Source organism: Strigops habroptila, chromosome 9 (assembly GCF_004027225.2).
Source record: "Strigops habroptila isolate Jane chromosome 9, bStrHab1.2.pri, whole genome shotgun sequence".
NCBI classification, from domain to species: Eukaryota; Metazoa; Chordata; class Aves; order Psittaciformes; family Psittacidae; genus Strigops; species Strigops habroptila.
Window position 1 is genome coordinate 23,868,098 of NC_044285.2, and position 25,450 is coordinate 23,893,547.

General features: G+C 42.0%; 1 protein-coding gene across 3 annotated transcripts; it reads right to left on the reverse strand.

The window, feature by feature from the left end:
* Positions 1-1,005: 1,005 nt before the first annotated feature.
* On the reverse strand, positions 1,006-25,159 carry C9H8orf48 (chromosome 9 C8orf48 homolog). Of its 3 annotated transcripts, none has more exons than XM_030496803.1 (7): positions 25,016-25,159; positions 22,563-22,770; positions 20,890-21,012; positions 14,680-14,912; positions 12,958-13,110; positions 12,067-12,151; positions 1,006-3,499 (listed from the first exon to the last, which is right to left on the reverse strand). In XM_030496803.1, the coding sequence occupies exons 2-7, from the start codon at positions 22,759-22,761 to the stop codon at positions 3,444-3,446; spliced, it is 849 nt and encodes a 282-aa protein (XP_030352663.1). In that variant the 5' UTR covers positions 22,762-22,770; positions 25,016-25,159; the 3' UTR covers positions 1,006-3,443. The 3 variants fall into 3 exon arrangements, with proteins under 3 accessions (XP_030352663.1, XP_030352664.1, XP_030352662.1); XM_030496804.1 differs by lacking the exon at positions 25,016-25,159 and adding an exon at positions 24,989-24,994; XM_030496802.1 differs by lacking the exon at positions 25,016-25,159 and adding an exon at positions 24,006-24,051.
* Between the last annotated feature and the right edge of the window lie 291 nt (positions 25,160-25,450).

Below are 25,450 nucleotides of genomic sequence, written 5' to 3' on the forward strand. Positions count from 1 at the left end.
TGGATGAAGACCTGAATGTTCAAACAGTCTTTTGCTCTTTGGCACGTTTAAAGATAAAATGTTATCCCTGCGGGAGTTTCAATCCTGGCAGATTTTAGATCCAAGAAAAAGGCTGCAAAGCCTCCCATTTGTAATTCCTTTCCTTGCTAGCAGTAGGGAAGGAGTAAAAAAGGAGAGAGATGAGAAGAGGAAGGGGGATACGAAAGAGACCTCATTTGTTCATCTCCCTTTCACAACCAGTTAGCCCAGAGGCAGAACGCTCCTTCACCTGTGAAGTAGAAGAGAATTGAATGGAAAGGCCATGGATTGGCTTCAGATCTTATTTTATGAAGGTTCTTAGGTTTGGGGTTTGTTCATTTGAATTCAGCTCTGAACAGCTTTCAGGTTTCATATATCCTATAACTCCAGAGAACAATTAAACATCCACTTGTACCTAGACCGGTAAGTATTTGTTCTGACTCCAAAGAACCCAGCACCACAGAGGATTAGGATAAATTGATCCCAGAAACAGGCAAATTGGGAAGGGAGGAATAAAAATCGCTGAGCAAGTTGGAGCAACATTTAAAATACAGAGTAATGGCAGAACTGAGAGGCTGCCTCTGTAATCACCCCTGATTTGAAAGGTGTGTGGGAAGAGCAGAGAATGTTGTGCAAAGGAAAGGAGTAGGAACTGAATTAGCAAAAAGTTAAGCATGAAAGACAATTCTGAAGGGAAAAAAGACTCCCCATTCTACAGGGTACATTTTTTAGCTGATGATGTAAGACTGTGCCTTTAGTAGGAAAAGCAAAGAATGGCTTAGCAGGAAAATCCACTCTCTAAGATAAGGAATAGTTTGTGCTGTTGTGAGAAAGACAACCTCAACATAGCTTTTAAAATGCAGTGAAGCCCATTTTGAAGTGATCCTCCTGAAGAAACAGACCTGTTCAGCTGTTCAGACAACAGCACTTTGATATAGCACTGCTTCCCAAATTTAAAAGGGACAAAAATCCAAACCCTTCCCTAGATATGAGCACTGAAAGGAGTAAGACTCAATGTCTCCTCCTGACACTTTATTGCAGCATGGCTCAGCCTGTCAGCACGCCTATGGGGAGCATTCCATGTACAGTTTCAAAGCTACCCTCAAAATGTCATACAAGGATTTCATTGATCAGGATGATAAACTCCCCTCTCACCATCATACACAAGTACATTTTAGAAACACTGTTTTAAGGAGGGAATTCATCAAGTGCTCAGGCTGTAACATGACTTACGTGTAGTTTGTTCCTGGTAACAGGCACCATACATACTTCCATAAGGATTTGGGCTTTGTGCAGACAAAAGAGAGCATTTGCCAAAGCATGCAGTTACAAGGCGGCTGTAATCACACCTAAGAAAGCTGCTGGTGTTTATCAAATCACAGTTATACTAAATTAACATGTTCTACTATCATGAGAAGTCACCAATAAAATCAGTGGGATGAACATCAACTTCCAAGAGAGTCTAAATCTCCAACACGACAGGTCTGTTGCTTCAATTGCTCCACACTTCAGGCATTACTTAATCAAAATTAAAACCTTAAACCCTAGAATTAGCTCCATGTGGGTTCTCTATGAACTAAATGCCCAGGGAAACAGTATGTTACATTTATGGTCCATGCCCACACGAGCCTGAGCACTCACACACTGCAACCTCCATCTCCATCAACAGGAGCTGTTTTGCTCAGCACCCTTCTATGCAGAGGTAAGATGGTACCAGGTTCTGCTCAGAATTACCTCTGTCATACACAGACTGTCCCTCCACGTTAGCCAAGCCCACTGCAGCTTTAAGGAAAAGCAGGATCCCACTGGATACTGTTCCTTTTATAGGAACTTTCTGTTGGTTTATGGATCTGACCAATGCTGGAATGAGTTATTACAAGTGCTTTCAAAGCTCACACTTTTTTTCTCTTCTGGCATAACGAAAGACAAAATCTCAGGTCTAGTGAAGACAGACAGAAGAGGTTGAACAACTGCTAAAAGCAGAGTTTTCTTGCTCACTGGGATAAAAACAGTGTGAAGCATTCTGAGAGAGCAGGGCTAGAACTTTATACCCTGAATTAAAAGATTAATCAACTTGCTTAAATCTTTATCTACACTGTCAGTTATATCACTGGATGCAACCACAAGGGGTTTATGCAAGTTATGTTTCTAAGGACGACTGTGTAAAACCCTAATACAGAGCATATTTTCTAGTCTGTTTTGAGATTAACGATAGAGAAGCCAGAGGCATAAAGAGGTGGTTTGATTTTAGGACTTCTCAAGATAAACCCATGGTGTTCAACAACTACAAACCCCACAACACCTCAAACATACCCGAAGTGTTGTTCTGGAACAGCCCAACATTTACCATTTTAGCCCATACCCCTACTGGGAAGCAGGAATCCCAACTGGCTCTCAGCTGAAAGCTCATTTGTAGACTTGAAACCTTTGTAGACTTGAAACCTTATGATATCCAAAAGTATTTTAAGCATCCAAAGATGTTGTACATAAGTTGTACAACAACTTATGAGGTGCACATAAGTTCACCCTTACCATTTTCAAAACCTAAAAGACAAGGGTGGACTTATGTACATATTTAAGACATTCCTAAAATCTGGCCCTTTGTTCTTACACACGAGTTTACCAAAGATGCAGGGAAAAATAAGTAGCAAGGCTAAAACATGTCACTGCAAGCTTTCTGAAGCCTTTCCTTCCTCTCCCTTCCTTCTCCCCTTCCTTCCTCCTTTCCCCCCCTCCTCCTTGTCCCCACTTTCATTTGCCCTCACTCCCCCTGTGGCTTTCATCTGCAATTTTGGGCACAAGTGTATTAGATGTCTTGCTACACTAGCTCCGGAGGAGGAGAAAAGCAGCATTTACATAGCAGGTTTGCAACATGACAGATACATTTCATACAAATGTTTTTTACATCAAAAAGATGCAAATTTAGAGGCAGGAGGCACATTCTTCTGTAATGCAATAAAAATAGAAGAGACAATTTGAAAGGCAGCAGGGACATTTACAAGCAAGCTGAAGGCAGCAAGCAAGCAAGCCTGAAACTCTATTAAAAAGCCAATATATATTTAAGATGGTATAAAAGCCAGAAGTAATTCAGCGCTTGAAAATGCACAGTCTGGAGGAGCACAGGAGACACACACGAGATAGAAACCAAAGAGTCTCCTCCTCCTGAAATCAAAGAGGGTTTTTTGATGCTGTTTCACAAGAAGCAGGTTTATAGTTTGAGGTCAGTCGTCCCTACCTTGTGTTCATTTGAGAACAGTATTATACATTTTCCTCACTTGCTGCTGGTTTATGTGTCTTAACAACAAGTCTCGGTATCATCAGGAAGCCAAAGGAGGTTTGAGTTAGCCTAACAGTCAGCTATGTACAATCAGCTTCCTATTAACACAACACAACTGCAGTAGCACACGTCTGATTTCTGGCCTTCATCATTTTGACGAAGCTGAGGATTTCAGACAGCCACCAAACTCGACCCATCCTTTATCTGAAACAGAGAATCAGAAAACAGAGTTATCCTAATGATTAAAACCCCAACAAACCAGAGCCCATTCAAACTCCCTCCCAGGCTGGTCTCCTACCAGGCATTTTGGCTTTCTGGTTGGTTAGTTTTTAAGGATTCAATACAAATCATCATTATTCTTTTTAATAGAACACTGGTAAGGTCATCACTAGCAAACAGAGGCAAGTTTTGCCCTTATAAAAAGGGAAGAGTATCAGTGAAATCAACGTTCTTCTCTCTCTTCAGTACTTCAGATTTGACAGATGCCAACAACATTAATTAACACTTGAGACTCATTTTGTTACTGTAATTTGCTTTGTTCCTCTCATACAAATTGCATCCAAGCTGTTCTTCCTTTCCACACTCAAACAACTACACAAAGCCTCAAGAATAGATTTGTCTCTACTTTGCTGGAGTACTCGGAGGTACAGAGGTTCAGCCCGAAGAACAAAAGGAAAGACAACGCCTGTCCTAAGGATATTACAAAACAAGGAGCAGATTTGGTCCTCCCCGTCTTGTATGGAGCTGTACTTTGAACATTTGCTTGCTAAAACAGAAAGATAAGAAAACGTGAGCCACAGTAGCAAAGTCTATCTCTAGGCAAGGCCTTGTAGCCTACACTTGTGTAAGTATCAAAGTAAAACATCACTATTTCATGAAAAGGTTTAGTATGTATTCAGCTTACAGATATTCTAATACACTTTCATGCAGTTTCCTTCAGCAAATCACTATTTCAAGACCAAAAAAACCCACTCAAATTATTCTTGTAAATAGCTGAACCTTTCTCATCTATGTTTTTAAATGGCAGTGGGAATTAAACGTGCACCAAGACACTAGTTCGCATGTTCATAATGCTCAAACAAGATACACTGAAAACTTACGACTCTCACAAACCAAACAGAACTATGTAAGAGTAATTTATTCTCTACTGCTTGAATTCACTTAGAGCATGGACAGTGAGGAAAGTTTTGGGAGGGTTTAATGGAAAGGTCTCAGGAGAATATGTTGACATTAAAGCTTCAGTAGATGGAACCTGACTCAAGTTGAAATATGTGCTCTGTGTGGGTGCACGAGCGCGTACTTCATACAAGGATTACAGGGAACATGAACAGCCTCAAAGTCTAAGCAGAGCACCAGACGTCCAACTATTTCTCAGTAGGATGCTGCAATATGAGCCAAGACATTTATCTCTACTACTACTGTGGTCTCACCTCAACTTGCTGACAGCACTCTAATGCCTATAAAAGTAGGCTCTTCTCCCAAAATGCAGCTGAAGCACAGGCAGTACTTTGCAGACCTTTAAAAGCATTCCTGTTCTGCTTTTCAAAGCACTCGTACCCAAACTGATGGTGAAATGAAGTTACAAATAACATTCACTCACCTTCTTGGAACAGCACCAGATACCTAATTATTTTCTATCTTTTCTATTTTCTATTCCCCATAGGAATCTGATAGCTGTGGATACAGATGAGATGAGATACAGGTTCAGGCAAGTATGACAAGATTTGATTTTCATTAGCACTGAGACATTCCACCTTCCTGAACTTCCATGTGGGTGGTGGACACTTAGCTATTCCATAAATCAGATGGGCATTTCTCAGTTCCTTAAGTTCTTCTAGTGCAGTTTCTTTCTTCAGGCTCTTGAGAATGATGTTAAATACATAGCCAAGTAGCACTGAAATATGCTATTGTCATAACTTCCTGATATACGACTTGCCAGTAGTGCACCATGCAGGCATTCATCAAAGATGTAGTATGTTGCACTTGTTCCCCTACGTGAAGTGAACTTTCAATCAGCTTTGCAAGCACAGATTCTTTTGTCCTAAACTCCAGTAAAATCTGGCTTTTCAACTTTAAAACCAACATTTATTTTTGACTACGTGAACATATTGTTCCAAACTGGCAAGAGCTGCTCATTTACATCTTTTAACACCAACAGAATGCTAAGCTATAGTAAACAGTCTTTATTACAAACCAGAGTGTGCTGTTAATTAGAAAGAGAGACCCTCGGTGCTCTGCAAGCCTGAGTGGGATGAACCACAGATTTCTATGAAGAGGATGAATTACAACTGCATCCTGCCAGAGCACCTCTGAGCAAACAGTTATGCTGCAAGAGCTCTGAAGCCTAATTTTGGCCTCAAAGCATTTGGGAGTAGGGTGGAGGGGGTTTAGAGCAAGCTGTTATTTGAAATAAATAGCTCTGAAAGTGCTTACAGCTCCTCAAAGTACAATATCCTGGGCCCAAATCCTCCTGTCCCGAGTGGCAGCAGAAACAGGGGAGAGCAGAGCAGCCTTGCTCCTCATCACAGGTAACTCTCACATGAGATCAGGAACAGGGAAGATCAGCTCCTTGCCTTCTCCAGAGCAGCTCTTGGCTTCAGAACTGCTCAGATGAGTAAGTTTGTTAGGAGTTGTCACACACAGCACATATCAGAGCCAAATGACTTGGATGTATTTGAGATTCTATCAGAATTATGAAAGAGTAAGGGTTTTAATTCTAAGTTACAGCTCCTGCCCTTAGGAGAGCTCACGTCTTCAATAACTCTGTGTCATTTCTCACCCAGGTCATTTTTCCAGGTCCCAGATCTGCAGTCAGTGAGGACATCTCCTGAACTCCAGTGTAACAAGGCCAAAACCCCCAAATTCCCTCCAGACAAGGCAAGTCTGAGAGCAAATATCAAAGAAGAGGGGAAAATACCCCCCCTGCGTTAACTTGAAAGCTACTGTGTCAGCTGATGCTGTTAATTCCTGATGTCAGCAAAACCAAGCTGCCCCTCAGTAAGAAAACACACCTTTGATTTCATTCTTTGGGGAATATTTGGGGGAAGAAGAAACCTCTCACTGAAGAAACTTCCTAAGATATAAACTACACTTGCTGCAGTGCTTGTTTTCCTTTTGGGCCTGTGGATAAGCCCTACCACCACAATGTTACTGGAAAATTGATTTTCTCTGGTTATCTCTTCAAGAAAACAAAGAGCCCCAAACTGCAGCCAGCTGAGAGCAGCCTTCCCTGCCCCGTGACAGAGACACCACCACGTATCTGACTTGCACGACTTCGGATATAGATGACCTGCACTGTAAACTCTGTGACAGCCACTGCACTCCCTGGCTCCACCAACCAGCAAAGCCTCTGAGCCCCATCTATGCCTGGGGATCCTGAGGAGAAACCTGGCTCACGGATGCCACAGCTGACAAGGGAACCATAGTTCTTGCTTCTTCAGAAATCCTGAGCGAGGGAGAACAACCACTGCATCCCAATGAGGCCCAAGTTCAAAGAAGTCCCTGTACCTGCACTTCTGGCCTCAACAGACTATGAAAGCTTTGCTAACCTGAACACCACAAGAGACGCTGAAACCACGCAGCTAGAGGGGTCCCTCTCGTCCACCATTGCACTGGTAATAGTGCTGGTTATCATCTTCTCTTTGTTAACAACATCTCTAGTAACCTACTGCTTTCACAAGTGGAAACTGAGAGGTAAAAGACTGCAGAAAGCACAAGAGGAGTATCAGAAAGACCACGAAAAGAGCATTTGTCAAAGCACGTCTGGACTTGTTTCATAAAAAGACCCCAAAGGATCCACCATGAAATGCTCTTGTATTACCTGAACGGCAACTATGACATTTCCAAGCAAACCTATCCTTGTTTTATCTCATTTATAGAGTTGTTGGCAGTTTGGAGATTTCCTACAGCTTTATTATACGTATATATATTTATATAGTCTCATTTGTGCAAAGTAAACCCAACGCAATCCCGTATTTTTGATCTCTATTGTATTACTAACCCAGTGCATTTAAATCTGTTGCTCACACTCTTTCTGAAACCCACTGGCCTGTGGAAGGCAGAAGGTCAGGTTTGGTTATTGCAAAGCAACACAGCAGCTCAGTAAAGCTCAGTGGAGTTGTGTTGGTTTGCACTGATCTAATCATCTGGCTGAAGATTGTGAAATCCAATTGGAGTCTTAAATCAGGTTCACAGACACTCAGCAGTAGCAGCCTGGTCCTGAAAGCCCCCAGCTGAAGAACCCTCCACATCTTCAGCAGTAGCTCCATGCAGCAGGCATGCAGGATCCAGCCCTATGTGCATTTGCAGGTGGTAAGTCAGTAGTTATTTCAGGTGAGGTTCAGTGCTATGGGGTGGTAGTGGCATCCCAACAAGTGGATTGAGGACCTCCAGTGTTCCTGGAACCCCACTTACCAAGTTAACACCCTTTTTAAACCAGGCTTGTACTTCTTTTTAAACCAACCATACGATGGTGTGTTTTTATTTTCATAGCCTGTAATATTATGTCATGGGGAAATGGCAGCTCTGTTGTGAGTAGCATCTCGAAGTCACATTTTCTAACAAAGTGATGGATGTACTATTAAAATACTTAATTGTTTTAAACAGTAGGAACCATGTACAATTACAAGAAGCCCTGCTCAAGTAGCTAGCTTGCCTGCACTTGCCAGTAATGCTGTATGTATTTTTAAACAAGCTATAATACTGTGATGCTGTAAACTTACTTCTGTAGGCAAAAAATGTTCTAGTTAAAAATGTCAAGATGAAGGATGTAAATGTTCTTAAAATGCTATCAACTAAAGATATGAATTTTCACAGAAGATTCTAAAGGATTCTGTTACATGCTACAGATCTATTTTACAAACCTATTTATGGATCATACACACTAGTCTATGTGAGAACAGTACTATTTTATTACAAAATAAATGAATAAATAAGCAGTGAATATCCATGCCCAGAAGCTGGAAAATGTTTCTTTTTTAAGGTACCCTAATCAATTCCATAGTTAATTTGAAAGACAAAGGCCCCAGTACCTTACTGACAGAAGGTATGTGCTCCCCCTCACTTCCCAGCCTCCCTCCCGTACAGATAATGCTGCTGTCAGTGCAAAGATCCTCAGAATCCTTGTGGAGGGAAAGGGAGCAGTTAGCTAGCTGCATAAAAACAATGCAACCGTAGCATTTGTAACATTAACATGTGTATTCACAGAATTAAACCACATTAAGCATGGTGGCATTCAGAACACCAACCCCGTTGCAGGCAGTGACAACCTGCATGTAGCGTCTACGTTAGCTCTCCCTGAGCAGAGAGAATACAAAGTCCTTCTCTGAAAATCATACTGAATGGTGACAAAAATCACATGTGGAAGAAGGCAAGTATATTTCAAATGCTTTAAAAATACACAGCTGGAAGTACTCCAGCTCTTGCTGGAGCGTGTGTGTAGGATTTGCAATAACTGAAAGCTACAATTCAGGTTCTCACTGAAGAAGAATCTGAGTGCTACTGATTTTCCAGGGAACATGATCCCTTCCAGCAGCAAAACCTTGTCCTCAGTGCACCAGCTTAGAAGTTTTGTCAGGCTCCCAGTGTGAATAAGTGAGTTCAGCTCCTCTTCTTGGAAGCTGATCAAACTGGCTATGGTAAAAAAAAAAATAGATAGAACACTAAAGTGACTCTTACAAATGCCAAATACAAAGTCCCGTGGCCCAACAGATGGTTAGAAACAAGACTGAGGAATGACTGAGCCTGGAAGTCAGGCTGGGTTTTTTATAGAGAAAGCGAGGGCAGATGAACGTGGAAATTACATTGCTGCTGTCCTCAGGAAACTGATCTGAATGATAATCTGAGGAATATAAATTTATCCAAAGAGTCAGTTATGAAGTAAAATATCACATACACCTAAACCAACAAATATACGATAAACCCTTCTGCATTTGTACAAAGTTCAGAGCAATGAACTCTACCACATCACAAATCATTCAGAAGATTAAATAATGCAACTATGTGCAGCACAAAGCTAGAAAGCAAAGCTCCAAAGTACTTTTAATGGGCAGATTGATTTGTTTCAGTCCTAGAGCTGCTTACCACATGAATCAGCCCTGATCCACCTCACTCCTTTTATGCCCCAGCAAGCATAAACAAAGGAGCAGATGAATCAATATTTCTTGATCATAGTTTGAGAGTGTTTCTATGGATCAAAAGAAAAACCTACTGCTGAGGAAGGTGGGAGGGGACAGCTCCTGTGAGGGGGAAAGGGAGGGACATGATCCACTGTTTGGTTTTGCTTCTCCTACATCCTCCATGGCAGAATTTTGGGATCTCGAAGCTCAACCACTGCAGGATTATAAGATAAATTATTTAGAGACTCAGATCACTCATTCCATTGTACAACCCTAATAGCTGCTACAAGAAAGCAGAAGACAAACACTCAGATCTCACAGACATTCCTGATAAGAAAAATAAACGAGAGAACTGTAGTAAGCAGTAGGGAAACACATGCAAAAGACATGAGCAAAACACACTTTGATTTTTCAAAGGAGCTATCTAAATTCTTTGTAACATTTATGCAATCAGGAACCAGACAGCCGCTGTGCTGCAAGTAGGAATGCTATTTTACAGACAAATATTGTCAGGTGCTACCCCAAATAGCTCATAGTTCAGTGTATTTACACACAAGCTTGACAAGAGTTGTGAAGAAGTATTTCAGTGTGCCTAGAAAGCATCTCTGTACTGAAAGCAGGAAGATCAATGTGCTATCTCTTACTTATGGAAATAATTAATCTGTACTTAAAGAGTCCTGGAAGTCACTTTCTGTGGTGGTTTTAAGGGCTGAAAGCTGCACTCACTGCCAATAACAGCAAACTTACAGTTTCAAAGGATTCAGCTCCTGATCATCACTTCTGTACCTGACAGCCACTCCCAGACTTCCCATGGATAACAGGTATCCTTTGCCCAGTGTTGGGTTGATTGCTGGAGGCTTTGAAAGACGAGGGAAACAGGGAGTACAGCCCAAAGCAAGGAACAGGGATGGAGTAGCTCAAAAGAACAGATTTGTAAGATCGGAAGGTAGGAAATTTAAGGGATTTAAACATTTCTAAGGATTACAGAGCAACAGGAAGAGACAAGCAGCAGTTTATTATATAGGTAGCTATGTAATCTGCAGTGACAATTCCAAAGTTAAGACCAAGCTTAGGGGAGTACTTTTGATGGAATACTAAACCTGCTCCTTGCGAGAAGCCAGAATGAGCTGCCCATGAAGCAGTAAGGACAGCTAGCTCTGAACACCTTAGGGCTGTGCTATGTTTTCATTTGGGGCTTGACCTACGCAGGATCAACTCCCAGTGAAATCATTCAAGGTGGGTTTTTAAGCACCAAAAGGCAGATACTCACTGACATAGGTGGGCTTAGCTACCTCCATAGCCAAACCTTTCTTTTCAGGTATTCTATTGGTCTGTGGGAAGTGACAACAAGAGGCTAAACAGCCCTCAAGCACTCTTAAACAATATATAGTATACAAAAGAAAATAACTACATGGGTATAAAATATAAAACCAAACCCAACACTATATATTCTTGTCCCAAAATGGGAAAATAAAATGCAGCAGTAAGACTATTTGTAACAGAAATTCCAAAGAGTTCATCAACAGGATGTTCCTCCAAGATTCCCACAGCTTTCACAGATCTAAATGCACAGAAGTCAAGAAACTGGAGGCTGAGGAGTCAGTAACTTCATGACCCACAGAGGCCCAACGGCCACAGGCTCACTGCAAGAACAATGCAATGAGCTCTTCCTGTCAGCAGTGCTCACAAAGGTGGGCTGCACTCGTGCCCACACAGCAGCAGACATCTGAAGCTCCAGAGAAGCTGATTTCATTGTCTAACCCGCTGAGATCCCAGCACAAAGCCATTTTAACTGCATGTGTGCTGTACACCAATCCTTCACCCAGCTATATTCTTTAGAAGACAGTGATTTTGCCATCATGAAAACAAATCACAGAGGATTACAATAAATTCCAAAGTGTATTAAAAAAAAAAAAGTATAAAATATTATTTGGCATCTTATTCCCACTTGAATCTAGGTTGTTTATTCCTATTTTAATCTATGTTGTTTTTTCTCTTCCTAAACACCTATGCTACATAGGTCCCATGATTCATTTATTATCATTTCTTGTCCTGTTGGCATCCACAGACTCCCTGATCAATTTCTGTTATAGTCTCATTATTTCAGTTCTATAAATAGAACATTTCATTTTACTCCTTTCTGTAGTCACTTTGCAACCTTCTTTCTCTCCTCCACCTGCAGCTCTCCATTTACCATGAGACAGTGGGCAAAGATTGAGCTGAGATCCAGTAATTACACCTCCCTGCCCTGAAAAAGGGAATCATTTATTTTTCTTATGGATGGAAGCAGCTGTGAGCTGCTCTGAAATCCCACAAGCAATCCCACAAAAAAACACCACAATCCTTACTACTTGTCAGCTTAATAATAGAAAGTGTTGGCTCCCATCATGTGAAAAATGTATATAGCTGGATTACAATACATTGCAACATTTGCATTTGGATGAATAAAGAGCTGAATCACAACCCAGACACCAGCGTGCTGGGCACAGCAGGTTCCACCTGCAAGAATATTAAAGCATCACCCAATTCATCACTGACAAAACATGTTATATCCACAGCCCCTGGCATTCAGATGGGACTGCCCACAGAAAATTCTCCCAGTTCTTTATGTCCCTGAGTTATGTTTGCTGCTTTCAGGCCTTAACATTTCCTGACCTTTCAGCCTTTGCCTTAGGTTCCTGGGATCCTCTGAAAGTTTGGGTAAGCTCCCGAGTGCTTCTCCTAGAAGTGTGAGTGCATCCTGAAATAAAAAGGAAACACTGATTACTTGGGTTTGGAGTGAATGGAGTCAGAAGTCAGGAGTTGGCATTATTAAATAACAAACACACAAACACGAATTCCCACCCTGTTCACAAACACAGAGAGATCAATCTCAGGGCTTCACGAAGCACTACTTGTTCATTGCTCAGAAAAGACCTGCTTTCAATCTGACTCCCTTTCAAGAAGGGAGAGAAGAGTCCTTCCTGAAGGAAGATCATCCTGAGGAATAGCCCCAGGAGACCCAAGGCATTCGGTAAGTTGCAGCTTACATTGCCTACCATCTGCTCCAGAGTTATTTCCTAACAATAAAGCTGGAACCTTTGTGATAGTAGACACAGACAGAAGCAATAACAGTCTATGTGAGAGGCCTTGGCCACCATCAAATGTTGCAGTGTCCTACCCTGAGACTTCTACCCCAAAGGATGAGTAAGAAAGAATGGGCACAATCACCTACTGTCACATCATTCTGTTACTTATGTTTTGTCTTGGACAGTCCATTAGAAAACATGCTGTGGAGAAATAATCCAGACATACCCACAACAATTCCAGGACATCCTAGAGAAGACCTTCAGCTAATATAAATAAGGAAGCTCAGATGACTTGATCAGTATGTTAGTCCCCAGCATTTTATTAATGATATGGAGCCAAATTCTATTTTGACTTGCACTGCATCCACATCAATCTGATCCCACTGCCCTAAGTCAGAGGGAAACCTGGCTTACAGATTTCTTTAGTTACTGTACACAGAAGACGTACCACACCTTTTCTTTAACAGCATTTGCTTACTCTGGAGTAAATCTGTTCATCCAGTTTCTCTTGGATTAAAGCATTTTCCATCAGAACCTTCTTTCTTCTGTGGAAGGTGATCTTGGCTAGCTCTGCCTCCTTCTCCTGACACTCAGGGCACACCGAGGGTTCATGGATCTGAGCTTCTGTCACCTGGAAGATGAGACTTTGATGCAATGAGCAAAGTCTGTCCCAGCATAATGGCCACTCCATTAAGAACAAGCAATAAAAATACAGATACAGTCTAAAGACCAAAATTTGCTTCTATAGGCAGTTGTAAATTGTTTCATAATAATAAAGTACTACTCCTATAGTCCTACTTAATTCCTCTGTCAGTTTACGCACCACGAAGTTGTAAGCATTACACAAATCCCAGCATTTGGGCATTTATGAAATATCAATAATGTTCTCTTATGTAATTTACACAGATTCCACCTGGTTACATAAACCAAAGAAGCTGCTACAAAAGCAGTGGAATCAATCCTAGAATGTCAAGTCTCAAACCTCTCCGTCTTCTTCCTTGATGTCTTCTCCTCTGCATAAAAATGTTATTACATGGAGGTAAAGCCAGAAGCAAATAAGACACAGAAGTCAGTTACTGCTCTTAGGAAATGTATTACCACACTGTAAGACAAATAAGAGGCAATAAAAATTCTACAGAATTTGGATGGTGGGCTGGGTACCATTAACACAGTGAAAGAATGCAGACTGCTGAAGCATCAGGGCAATTTAAACACAGAGGAAGCCTGAAAAACTGACTTTAAAAGTATCACTGCTGGTCACCTGGCACAGCCTTTGCAGGGGAATATGTTATCACTTTTGCTGTGCTATAACAATAAATTAAAGCCAGCAAATGAGATTGAGATAAACCAAAATAAATGACTGATTACTACTCAAAGCTCATGCTCTATCAGAAATACTTTCCCAGATGCAGGCATTCTGTACCAATCTCAAACAAAGCACAGACATTTCCAAGGCCCAGATTTACAGGCAAAGGCATTTGTAGGTAACAGTCACTACTCAAATCTACATCACCACATATTCAAATCCATCTGCAAGCACAAGGCAAGAACGCAAGTTATCACTGGCCAAAAAAATACTAGTCTTAAGGCTCTCAGATGCAGAGCTGAAGGGAAGAGCTGTGTCAGAATGTCTGTTTTACAGGGGGGAAAAAACACTGGGCTGGTGAAAAAGAAAAGCACTTCGAATTGTGTAAAAATGATGGATGCTTCTTAATAAAGGAACTGATGTCACCAAGATCCTATTGGGCATGTTTTAATTCTTAACATGACCTAATGTCTAAGCTGGAAGCAGGGGGGAGGTTTTGTTTTTGGAATACTTCTAATACTGGAGTCACAAGCAAACAACATGCAGAATACTTCCATAAATAACAGTTGCAAACATAACCATCAAAGCAGGCTGTTTTCTTCAGCTGATTCAGGGTTTCTTGTGGACTGCAGTAACTGCCCACCCCGCCTGGCTCAACCCCACAAATCAGGCCTTTATCACCAGACAGTGTTTTGTAATGATGGGTTGTTTACCAGCAACAGTTCTGCAGTAGTGTCAAATAAATGAGAAAGGTATATCTTGAGATACAGAGCAAAAAATGTCTCTGAGAGGCCTGAGTGTGCCATAATAAGGTCTGCCTGATCTGATCCTTATATTACAGCTTTTCCACCCAGTGGTTCAACCCAAATCCACATTTCTTCTTCCTTGCAGTACCTGTTTAACAGCCTCCCTGATATTTTTCAGGCGGATTCTGTTCATCAGCCCATCAGGAACAATGTAGCTCAAGTCACTTGACTCTGGTTTCTTTGCTGTCAATCCCTGCTGCAGCTTTCTTGACTTGCCACCATTTGCCTGCTTGGAGATCAGCTGCCGACGTATCCTACTTATCTTCATGGTGCAAAAGGACCTGAGAGCATCCAGTTCTCCATCTAATAGTTCACTCATTTCTGTCAGGCATAAATCAACAAAGAGGCAAAGAGAAGAATTACTGACCTTCTATCTGTGCAACACAACAAAAACCCAAACTCAATGTTAAGCCTATAGTCAACAACTGTAATAACAGCAGTGCAGACAGTAACTGTAGGAACAAATGTCTGCATAAGTAGTCTTCCAAAGAGGGGAGGGGATAAGAACCCTAAAGAATTAGACTACTTAATGATATGGCACAAAGACATTAGTAAAGCAAGTACTTAAGTACTGTGACATTAAATAAACCGAGTTTCAATTACTGTATAATACAGATTCAGCTTCTTCCCACATGAAACTGCCACTTGCTAAAACAAAATTCCTTCATACTTAAAAGAGAGCAACTCACCTAGTAACTCTGAGGAGTAACTCACAAGACACTGAAAAATGAGGGCAGCATCTACTGAAGTAACTCTGGAAAACATCTCAAATATATTCTACAACCTATAGTTAGGCTTTTTAAAAATTATATTAGAAAATACTTTCCTCTAAAGCTTCAATGATCATTTCCTAAACTCTTTCTATGATCTTGTTTAAACAGCATCTTTCACCTTCTCTTATCCTTCCCAGTGGCATGTAATTACAAATAAAAAGAGAGCTTATACTTCAGATGGGCAGGCAAGGATAGATTTACAGCTTCATTCAATGCTTAGTGGGAGATTTTCCACAGGCTTAAACACAGCCAATCAATAGAGTATTTCATAAGCATGGGCATATAACGATGCTGGGTAGTACCACACTGCCCTCAGATACCACTGCCTTCAACTATTTAAACAGGGAGAGTACCTCTCTACCTCTATTACACAGGTTTTGCTTTTATGCAACTACTGAGGCCCAGCTAAACACTTTAATGTGTGTAATTAAAGGAGAAATGAGAAGACAAACACTGCAGTAAGCATTACTAAAGTCTCATGAACACCTTTGCATGTAGCTAATGCTAATGCAGCGTTCCGTCCCAGGGCTCCACTCTGACAGCCAAAACAGTCAGTTTGTTTTTACTCAAAGTCTTCAGAAACAGCTTATACTGTCCACTCAGCTGGAAAGGAATAGGAAAAAGGAATTTTCCACAGGAAAATTGAAACAATCCCTCCATTTCAGTGCTTGAATTCAGTTTTATATTTTCTAGACAAGCACTGCCTATTTCAGGGTGTTTGTCTGGCAGCCAGTGCATTGGCATTCCAGTCCTGTGGGATACCCTGGCACAACCACAATGACTCCTTAAAACACTGAACAACATGAATGCAGAGCTTTGCCTAAGTGTGTTGCAACGAGTTTAGTCTCAAGTACACGAGGCAGAGCTGTGGAATTGTGCAAGGAATCCAAGCATCTCATCAGAAATGCAGTCAATCTCTCTAAAGGATAAGGGGATCTCTAGCTAAGCCTAAGCAAAGCAGGAATCTTGCACATGGGCTCTGCTGAACATTTGTGACAGTTTAATACCAGCCTAATTCATTCACTTAAGGTTCTCCTGACACCCAGAAGCCCATTTAATTCAGAATTGGTTTTCAATAGTGCATGAATTGGGAGCTGCCATACACCCACCCACCTGCTCCTTCGCACCTACAGGCATTAGAAGAAACAGTAGCAAAGAAAACAGCATTTAAAACCTGACTGCACAACCAATTTCAAAAGGTTACTTTTTCATATTAATTCATGTTTAACAGTCAATAAGCTCAATGAATAAAAATGATCAAGGATCAAGGAGTCATTTCGCTGGATCAAGAACAAAAATGATGAGAAGTCAAGACACAATTAAAAGTTAGTTTCTGAGTGCACAACAACTATTGACACTTCCAGATTTCCTTCTAGCTGTGCAGGGTTCACCTGTCCTTCGGCTGAAGGAAAAGAGGATCTCAGCACTTGCTGTGGTGCTTGGGTTTATTTCTTGTGCTTTTCACATCTTCCCTCCTTTCCATCTCTGAACTAGACATGCTCGAACGCTCCATCTCCATTTGTGTGGCAGACTTAAATGTCACTGCACGTCTGCCCACAGAGAACCCCTGTCAGGGCCAATTACTGTTCCAGAAGTACATTTTGCTGCTGCTTGGCTGCCCCGCATCCCGCATTCCCACATCCTCCTTGCTGGAGAGGAATAAGGCAGAAACAGGTGACCAGAGCAGCAAAACCAGACACCAGAACAGGCACCCAGTCAGAGCCATGTATCATACAGCACTAAGGTCACAAAGCACAGAGTATGACAAAGTGAAGCCCAGCAAACTGGACCAAGAGGCTGTTGTGATTAAAGAAGCACTCAGTGTGTACCAACAGAGATAAGCTCATCTCCATGTCTACATTCTAAACCCTGCTGTGCAGTTTATAACTAAGTGACCTACATAGATTTTGCTTTCTGTATGCAACTACATCTTTAAGTATGACATTTTAAATCTGTGTGAGCAAAGGGAGAAAAGTAAAGACAATCTTTACTGAGTTCCCTTTTCCTTTGACGTCTAACTGCTTTAACAGGAAAATAGGCAGGCACTTTGTTGTTATTATGTGCTACCAATTCTCTATTTAAGAAGAAAAAATGTAAGACAGTTAAAGGAGAGGCAATTATGAAAGGTACGAACTAGTAGCTACTCTGCAGGAAGATTCTAACTCTGCATTTCAAGATGATGTTGCATTTGTACCATTGAGTGCAGCAGTTCAGATTCATGTGCTGGCAGCCCCACCAGCAAACACAGCATTTGAAAGACTTGTGCAGGTAATACACAACTGATACAGTCTAAAACATCAGGCTATTCACTGGCTTTAAATTTGTATTTGTAACAAAGTTCCTCCAGCATAGTGAGGGACACCCTCAGTGTCCACCACCATTTAGTGAGAAGAGACAACAGCAAGAACCCTGCAGAATCCACATCTTTTGGAAGAAACTCTTTCTTTCCCAGTTCCATAACGACATTAATGAACTGCATTCACTTTCTTTACAAGCAGGGGTTTCCATTTAGATGTTGCTGGTTGGAATTCCCCCATCTAGCCTACATTAATACTATTCTACTACAGAATCAGAAGTGAAGTTTGGAGTCTCAGGGCCTAACTAGGTCTGCAGGAATCCAATAACCAGTGGATGTTATCAAGCAGTAACCTTTGGTGCTGAAAAACTCAGGAATAGGAAAGCACCAGCACAGGCTGTTGGATACCTGCTCCCTTCACCAAACAGAGCAATAGGATGTTTTCTCAGTGCTCATAAGTAGACTACTAGTACTTTTAATGAACACTTTCAATAAAGCACTACTACTACTATTCGGCAAGTCAATAAGCAAACACTTGGACATAGGGAATTGTGTTCACAAAGTGAATATGAACCAGATCAACTCTGAAATACTCTGGAAAAGCTGGAAAAAATTCTGATGGAGAGAAATAAATGCTTGTACTTCCCTCTTTGTGCACATGCCAGCACCTTTCACCTTAACACCACAAACCACAGGTACTTATCTGCCTGCATCTACACTGGCCTTTTTTACTTACAGATCTCCCAGCATTGACACTACTATGATAGTAACAATAACGGCTTAATGGGTGATATTGACTGAACTGTATTTCAGCCACAAAACTGTCTGATGCTGCTCAGGCATTTCTGTGCCTCTAAGTAACATTAACAACTAAAGCACTCTCTCTTTTGCCAGCAACAGTGCAGTGGTAACACTGCAGAAAAATGAGCAAAGTGTTTAATGTAGCCATGTTACAAAGGTGAGAGCAAACCTCTGATCACAGCGTAAGTCAGAGCATTAAAAAACCCCACTAAGACTTCTACATACATCTGAAGAAACGCAGTTTCTTGCAGTAAAGGTGGCTGATGGTCTTTGGAATAATCTAAATGGAAATGGGGACTTAAGACTCGTTTTGTGATGCATTTGTCTAATAACAGCTCGTTGCTACAACACTGGGGTAGAGGGGCAGAGGAAGACAGGAAAACAACTGTGACAAAACTTCTCACTTCTCTTGAGGCCAGCAGCTAGGGTTTTCCTCTTACAGCCCACCAAGAAAACTAGGACAAATAAGAATCTCATTCCAGGACATTCCCATATGCAAACCAGGAATCCCCTCCTTTAACCCTATCAATCAGTAGTAAGATAATAAAAAGAAGTTCTGTTTTATTACCTGAAGACAATGCAGAAGTACCACTCATGCTCAGCACACACAGTTCATTTTGCTGAATCTACTGAGGAGAATAATGGCAAGTTCATCTTCTATTATATTTAATGAAAAAACATCCCCAATTTGATAAAATAACAAGAGCCTTAGGGGCTACCAAGTACTGATTTAAGTCAAAGAGAAGAAGGCATTTGTAGATGCTAATATATAGAAGTTGCTGTGCTGATTTTGTTTCTATATTAATATTCTGCAAGAAAAACAATGTAGTACGTGGCTGAGGATGATTGACGCTGATGAGTTTGGGGATAACTTGTCAATCACATCAAAGAAGCATAAGCATAAACCTTATTTTCTGCTCTTCATGTTGACAGTGGTTGGGAAAAGTGTGACAATGTACCTGAGAAGTGCTTAGCTGCCACGATGACAAGCAACAGGACAGGCAGACAGAAGACAACACAGCCCCTCCTACACCAGCACACGGTAATGAAACAGAGCTTGCTACTCAAGACTGACTGTTCTGACTCTCCTCACCCATCCAAGCCCACAAACCAAAGGCAGAATGTTCCCTCATGCAGAACTACAAACATCTGAAGAGAAGGAGATCTTCCCAATCTTCCCAACCGTTAACTTCCAAGGGAAAGCTCTGCAGAGATGGAAAACTTCCTCCAAGTTATACCATTATTTATCATTCATTTGATGAACTCATCAGGTCCTTTCCATATCTCTATGAATCAAACAGTCTCAAGATTCTGATGTAATAATAAATTAGGAAGACTCTACTACAGAAGAGATGCTCTACATTAACTGTCTTCTCACTTGACTAAATGGCACTCTTAGAAATCCAGTAATAGAAAGATAAATGCTGAAGATGAGTCAGGAGCTCACACATTGACTCACCACTCTTGTGAATGAGCTATACAATTAAGAATAGCCTAAAATTTATCTTAGGTCATGTTTTGCCATGATACATATGGATGGTTTGAGGATGCTTGTGGACAAACACAGTGCCATGAAGCACCTAGACAGGAGGATCTCCCTGGTTCATCAGTCCTACAGGTGACCTGCAACACTTCAGAGTCTGATCACTTTTCATGTACATACAGACTGAGGAAGATTCCTTTCCTGCTTCAATTATTTTTGCTCAACCACAGCTTTCTTGCTCTTTTAAATTCCTTTTTTTTCTCATTAAAAATAGTATCTCTGACCCACTTTTTAGAAAGACTTAAGCAGGACTTGCATCCCACCATCTGCTCTCACAGTTCCTTGCATAACCAGTACATGCAAACAGAATCCTTCCTTCCTCTCTTCCCCTCTCCTCCTCCAGCCACTACATCATTGTGTTGGGTAAAGCTGCTCCATTGTTCTTGCCAAAATTGGTGCCCTGCTGCCTCCCTCAGCTTGGGAAAGGAACTAAAACATGGCAAGGAAGTAATTCAATAATTAACATCACTGATTAACACAATTAATTCTGAAGTCATGTTTATTTTGGAGGGAAAAACCCCAAGTCCAAGTACTTGGAGAGAAAAGGAAAAAAACTAAAAAGTCCAGGAAGATTTTGAGGATTACAGTTGAATTTAAAATGTGGATACACTTTTTAATGCATTTATCCAGACCTTGTGATAATGCATCACTACAATAACGTCACCATGTGAGAGGCATCAAAGCCATGTGTGTTATGGGAGACAAACTGCTTTCTGAGAAAGCACAAAAGAGAAACTTTAAACTTAATTACGTGGCTGATGAAACCAGGCTGATTCCTGGCTTAACTTTAACAGCTTGTCTAGAAAATTTAAGTCTAGTTAAAAGTTTATATCCCCCTTCAAAAGGGGCAAGAATTACAACCTCTACTAAAGTTCCTGAACTCACCAGCATGAGTTTTGATGACCAATCTGTCTTGCTTAATGCCAGATTCTTTACTTATTAGACCAATCCAGCGTCCCACGAGATCCCTTTCTGCAGCTGCAGAATCTGCTACTTCAGGCTGCTCATCTACAAGGAAAACCAGGTAGCTTTGAACATACATTGCAAAGAAAACAGGACTGCAGAAAAACAAAGTGGGAGGCAAATAATCCTCCACCTGAATGAGACAGATTTCCCTGGTGAGGGAAAAGGAACCCCGAGCCACAGGACTATACAGGTGAGATCAGTGATTCCGGGGTGCTGAGCAAGCTGCTGAAACATGAAGTATCTCACATCACCCATTTAATATCAACCCCACTGAATGACAATATAGGATACACTGAGAAAAACAGAGGCTACTGCTCAGAGCTTGTGACATAGTCACTTCTATCTGTAATGCCAACTTAACCTCAATCTACCTCCTCCCACATTCAGCCCATTGCTTATTTTCAGCCCTGCACAGGCTCCTCCTGTGTGGCAGCACAAGTACTCTTGGGAGCACAGGTCAACTGTTTCAAGGAATGGATCCAAGTGAAAAATAACATGAGACAGGGAAAATAAAGAATCTGTATCAGCTCCCCCTTCTCCAGCGTGTTCCAGTACAACTCCAGTTCCACAGAAACTGAGGAAACAGCAAGGATGTGAAAAGGAAAAACAGACTCAAGAGGTCTGAAAAGTCACCACCATGCCAGCAAGATGCACATGGCATGGTCCCAGTTCAAACTACTGAGCACACTCAGGAAGCACCTGACTTTTCCACTCTGTTTTCAGGGTTTTCATCTCAAATTCAGTGACCTTATACAAGGAAATAATGTGTCCATGACAGGTTTCCTGTAGTCTTTATTATTTATACATGCTGTTCTCAGTAAGATATACTGCAGAAAACAATCCACTTCCAGAAATATTCTCCTAGGAATCATTCCCTAGTTTCTCATTTAACTGATAGTATTCAGAAGACTCCATAATTTTATGAAGCATTAACCTTGTAAAGATAAAAAGTGGTAACACTTATTAAAAAAGCCCTTTGCGCACTCAGCATGTACTCCTTGATGCCAGAAATAAGGATTTCTGTGTTAGACATGAAATAACTTAAAATAACCTGTTACATCTCCAGAAAAAAAGGTTCATTCAAACCCTTGTAAACCTTGTTTATTAAAATCTGTTTGTAAACCCCAAAAATTTTAAGCAAAACTGTTAAATCTCTTAGACTCTTCAATTATATCAATGTAACATGAATTGACACTAAGGTAATGATCATTTCTATTCAGATTTTTGAAGTTCTGATACCTAATGCTATATCCTCTGCTACACTAAACAGGGTTTACATTCATGTATGCACATCTGACAGCAAATTCTGCCCTGCGTTGTTGGGATTTCATGCCTAAATCATATTTGAGAAGGATTCCTAATGATAATGGTGGTGCTGGTTATTACTGCAGAGTAGAAAAAACCCACGCCATGCCAGTCAAATGTTGGATGGATGAGGGATCTCTCCACTGGACTCATCCATAATTTGTACATTTTTACTTTTGCTGATTTGACTCTCCACTGCACAGATTTAAAGAGCGGTCTCAAGCATGGTAAGCTCTGCATACCTGCATGGTTTTGGCCTGCCAACCACAACATGCTTTCCAACACACCTGACACAGCAGAGCCCTCCACATCCTCTGTGGAACAATAGGATACAGGTGGGTCACTCTGCCACTGGGCTTCCTCCTCCTCGCTGAAGGACTCAAAGGTATCTTCTGAGTAGTGCAAACCAGAGCTGCTGTGGCTCTGGCTCAGTTCCATCAGCTGCTTTTTGGAGTCACCAGAGCTATCTGCTGGGGCAGTCAGCATGGTGCAGCACTAGAAATAAAACAAGAGCATGTAGCAGGTTCAGTTATACAGGAGTGGGTTACTTACAGCACTGGGGGACATGTGGAGGACTGTTACAGCTCAGCTCCCACCCAGTTTAGCTGTCCCAAGAGGTGGGTGAAACCTCTACTTCATCAGCACACAGGGTTAAGGCAACACCCTGCAAAGGTCTGCTTGCTCATTAGAGTAGTGCACAGGAAGATCTGTTGGGTAAACACCCAGTAACAATTACCACTGAACACCAGCACTGAATTCCGAGCAGCATTCCTTTCTAATCTGTAGTGAATTACAGCAACACTTGAATAAGCTCATTCATTAAAGCAAAAAGTAATTGAAAAAATTGTATTTTTTTGCCTTTAGATTAAGCCTCTCAAACTTAACTCAAACAAAAAGCAAAACTTCCTTGTTCTGCATAAATAAGTCTAGAAAATTAAAAAGAAAACATAACAAGCACCAGCCAGCTCATGCTCTGAAACAAGTCATATTCCCAATGTAAAAAAGAGAAATAAAGTTCTCCAGATTCAAGCTCCAACAACAAAGCAAACCTCAGAGTTACTATCATGTAACAGATTGACTTTAAAGCTTTGTTCTTACTTACTTTAGCCTTTTTTATTAGAAAGATGCAATGTCCCTTCTTCCTTTGAATTTAAGGGCCCAAATAACTTTGTCCAGAATAATTCTCCTCCAATTTCTTCCCTACTCTCATAAAGGAAGGAGAGTAAAGGTACAGAGGTTTTGGTTTTTGATTTGATATGGTCCCAAAAATTAAAGAGTTGCTCTGATCTTGTATTAAATATTAATCAACACCAAGTAATTATTTTGCTCATTACACCACCACTGATCCAGGCTGGAGCTGGTTATTAAGATCAGGTCTGCTGGAGGAAACCATAGGAAATGCAAACAGAGAGTCAATTAGTTCCCCATCCCATAAGCTGACCTAAGAAGTTGCAGCTGCACAAGCAGCACATGGATGGTGAAGGAGTCAGATGAATTTCAGCCAGTAACACAACTGGCTAAACTAGAAATGCTTCATAGCATCAGATAGGGCTGATACTAGCTAATTTTGACAGTGAAAAATAGGTATTGGCTACAGCATCAGCAGACAAATAACTTTGAAGCCATAAGTACACTTATAAATAGGAAATAAAACATGTTTACAGGCAACTTTAAAGTTGCATCTGCTATCACGCAGCTTTTATTCCTCATGAGGCTGAGGCAGTATCTATCCTAACAGCCTGGCAGAAAGCAAGCTTAGTGCTTCAGCACAGCTTCTGAAAAACAGAAGCCACAGAATTATTTGAACTGCTTTTCCAAGAATCTCTCTGCCTTACAGACATGGTGACGAAACCTTCATCAACCAAAGGCTGCTGTGATACGGCACCGAAATCAGGAAGAACACTAGAAGAAAACCTGAGGGAATAAAGCTCCATCCTCCCAGTAAGGAAAAAATGTGATGGCAACACACCACTCATGAAAAAAATGCATTTTCACCAAGTAACAGGCAATTGAAAACTCTTCTCTGTGCGCTTTCTAGTTAAAACCCAAAGGCAACACAGGTGGGGGGATGTTTGTTGGGTCTTTTTTAATCACAGAATGGTTGGAAGGGACCTTAAAGCTCCTCCAGCTCCAACCCCTGCCACAGGCAGGGACACCTTCCACTAGAGCAGGTTGCTCCAAGCCCCTGTGTCCAACCTGGCCTTGAACACTGCCAGTCATGGGGCAGCCACAGCTTCTCTGGGCACCCTGTGCCAGCGCCTCAGCACCCTCACAGGGAAGAGCTTCTGCCTCAGAGCTCATCTCAGTCTCCCCTCTGGCAGGTTAAAGCCATTCCCCTTGGCCTGTCCCTACAGGCCCTTGTCCAAAGCCCCTCTCCAGGTTTCCTGGAGCCCCTTTAGGCACTGGAGCTGCTCTAAGGTCTCCCCTTCAGGAGCCTTCTCTTCTCCAGGCTGAACAAGCCCAACCACTAGTTTTCAAAACTACTAAACATTTACTTTAACTGTTAAATTCCCTTTTAGAAAACCCTGCCAGGAACCAGCAGCTTAATCTTTCATTATCCCGCTAGCACCGACATTAGGCCTGCCTGCAACCCCAGGACGAGCCCCCAGCACCTCCACTCGCCCGGGTGAGGGCTTTGCTAGCCAGGCAGGTAACGTGTCACCCGGCGGGGCCCCCCATCTGTGTCTGACCCCCCGCCGGCTCCCCCTCACACCCGGCACCTTCCCCGCCGGCCTCACACGGGCTCCAGGCGCCCTCCTCTCCTCACACCGCCGCCATGGACGGCGCCGGGAACCGGCAAACCCGGGGCGCTGCGCTTGGAGCCGCGGCGGAGCGGCACTAAGCGGGCCGAGGCCGCAGAGCGCCCGACACGCTCCGCTTTAAACACCGGGAATGGCGGCGCGCCCCGCGCAGCTCCGCCCCGGCGGGCCGCGGAGCCGAGGGAAGGGCGCTGAGGGCAGCGGGAGAGGCGGTGCCGTGAAGGGCGGCGGCGCCACCTCCTTCATGTGCGCCCCTGAGGCAGGCAGGGGCTGAGGGGGGGTGTCGTTAAAGCGGTTCCTGCTTTTATAGACTTGGTATCTTTTATATTGGATGCGGCCAGGACAGGTCAGAAGCCTCTTGGGTAATGCAAAGCCCGGTGTTGGCTTGAGGTGCTGCTTGAAGCGCAGCCACCGCC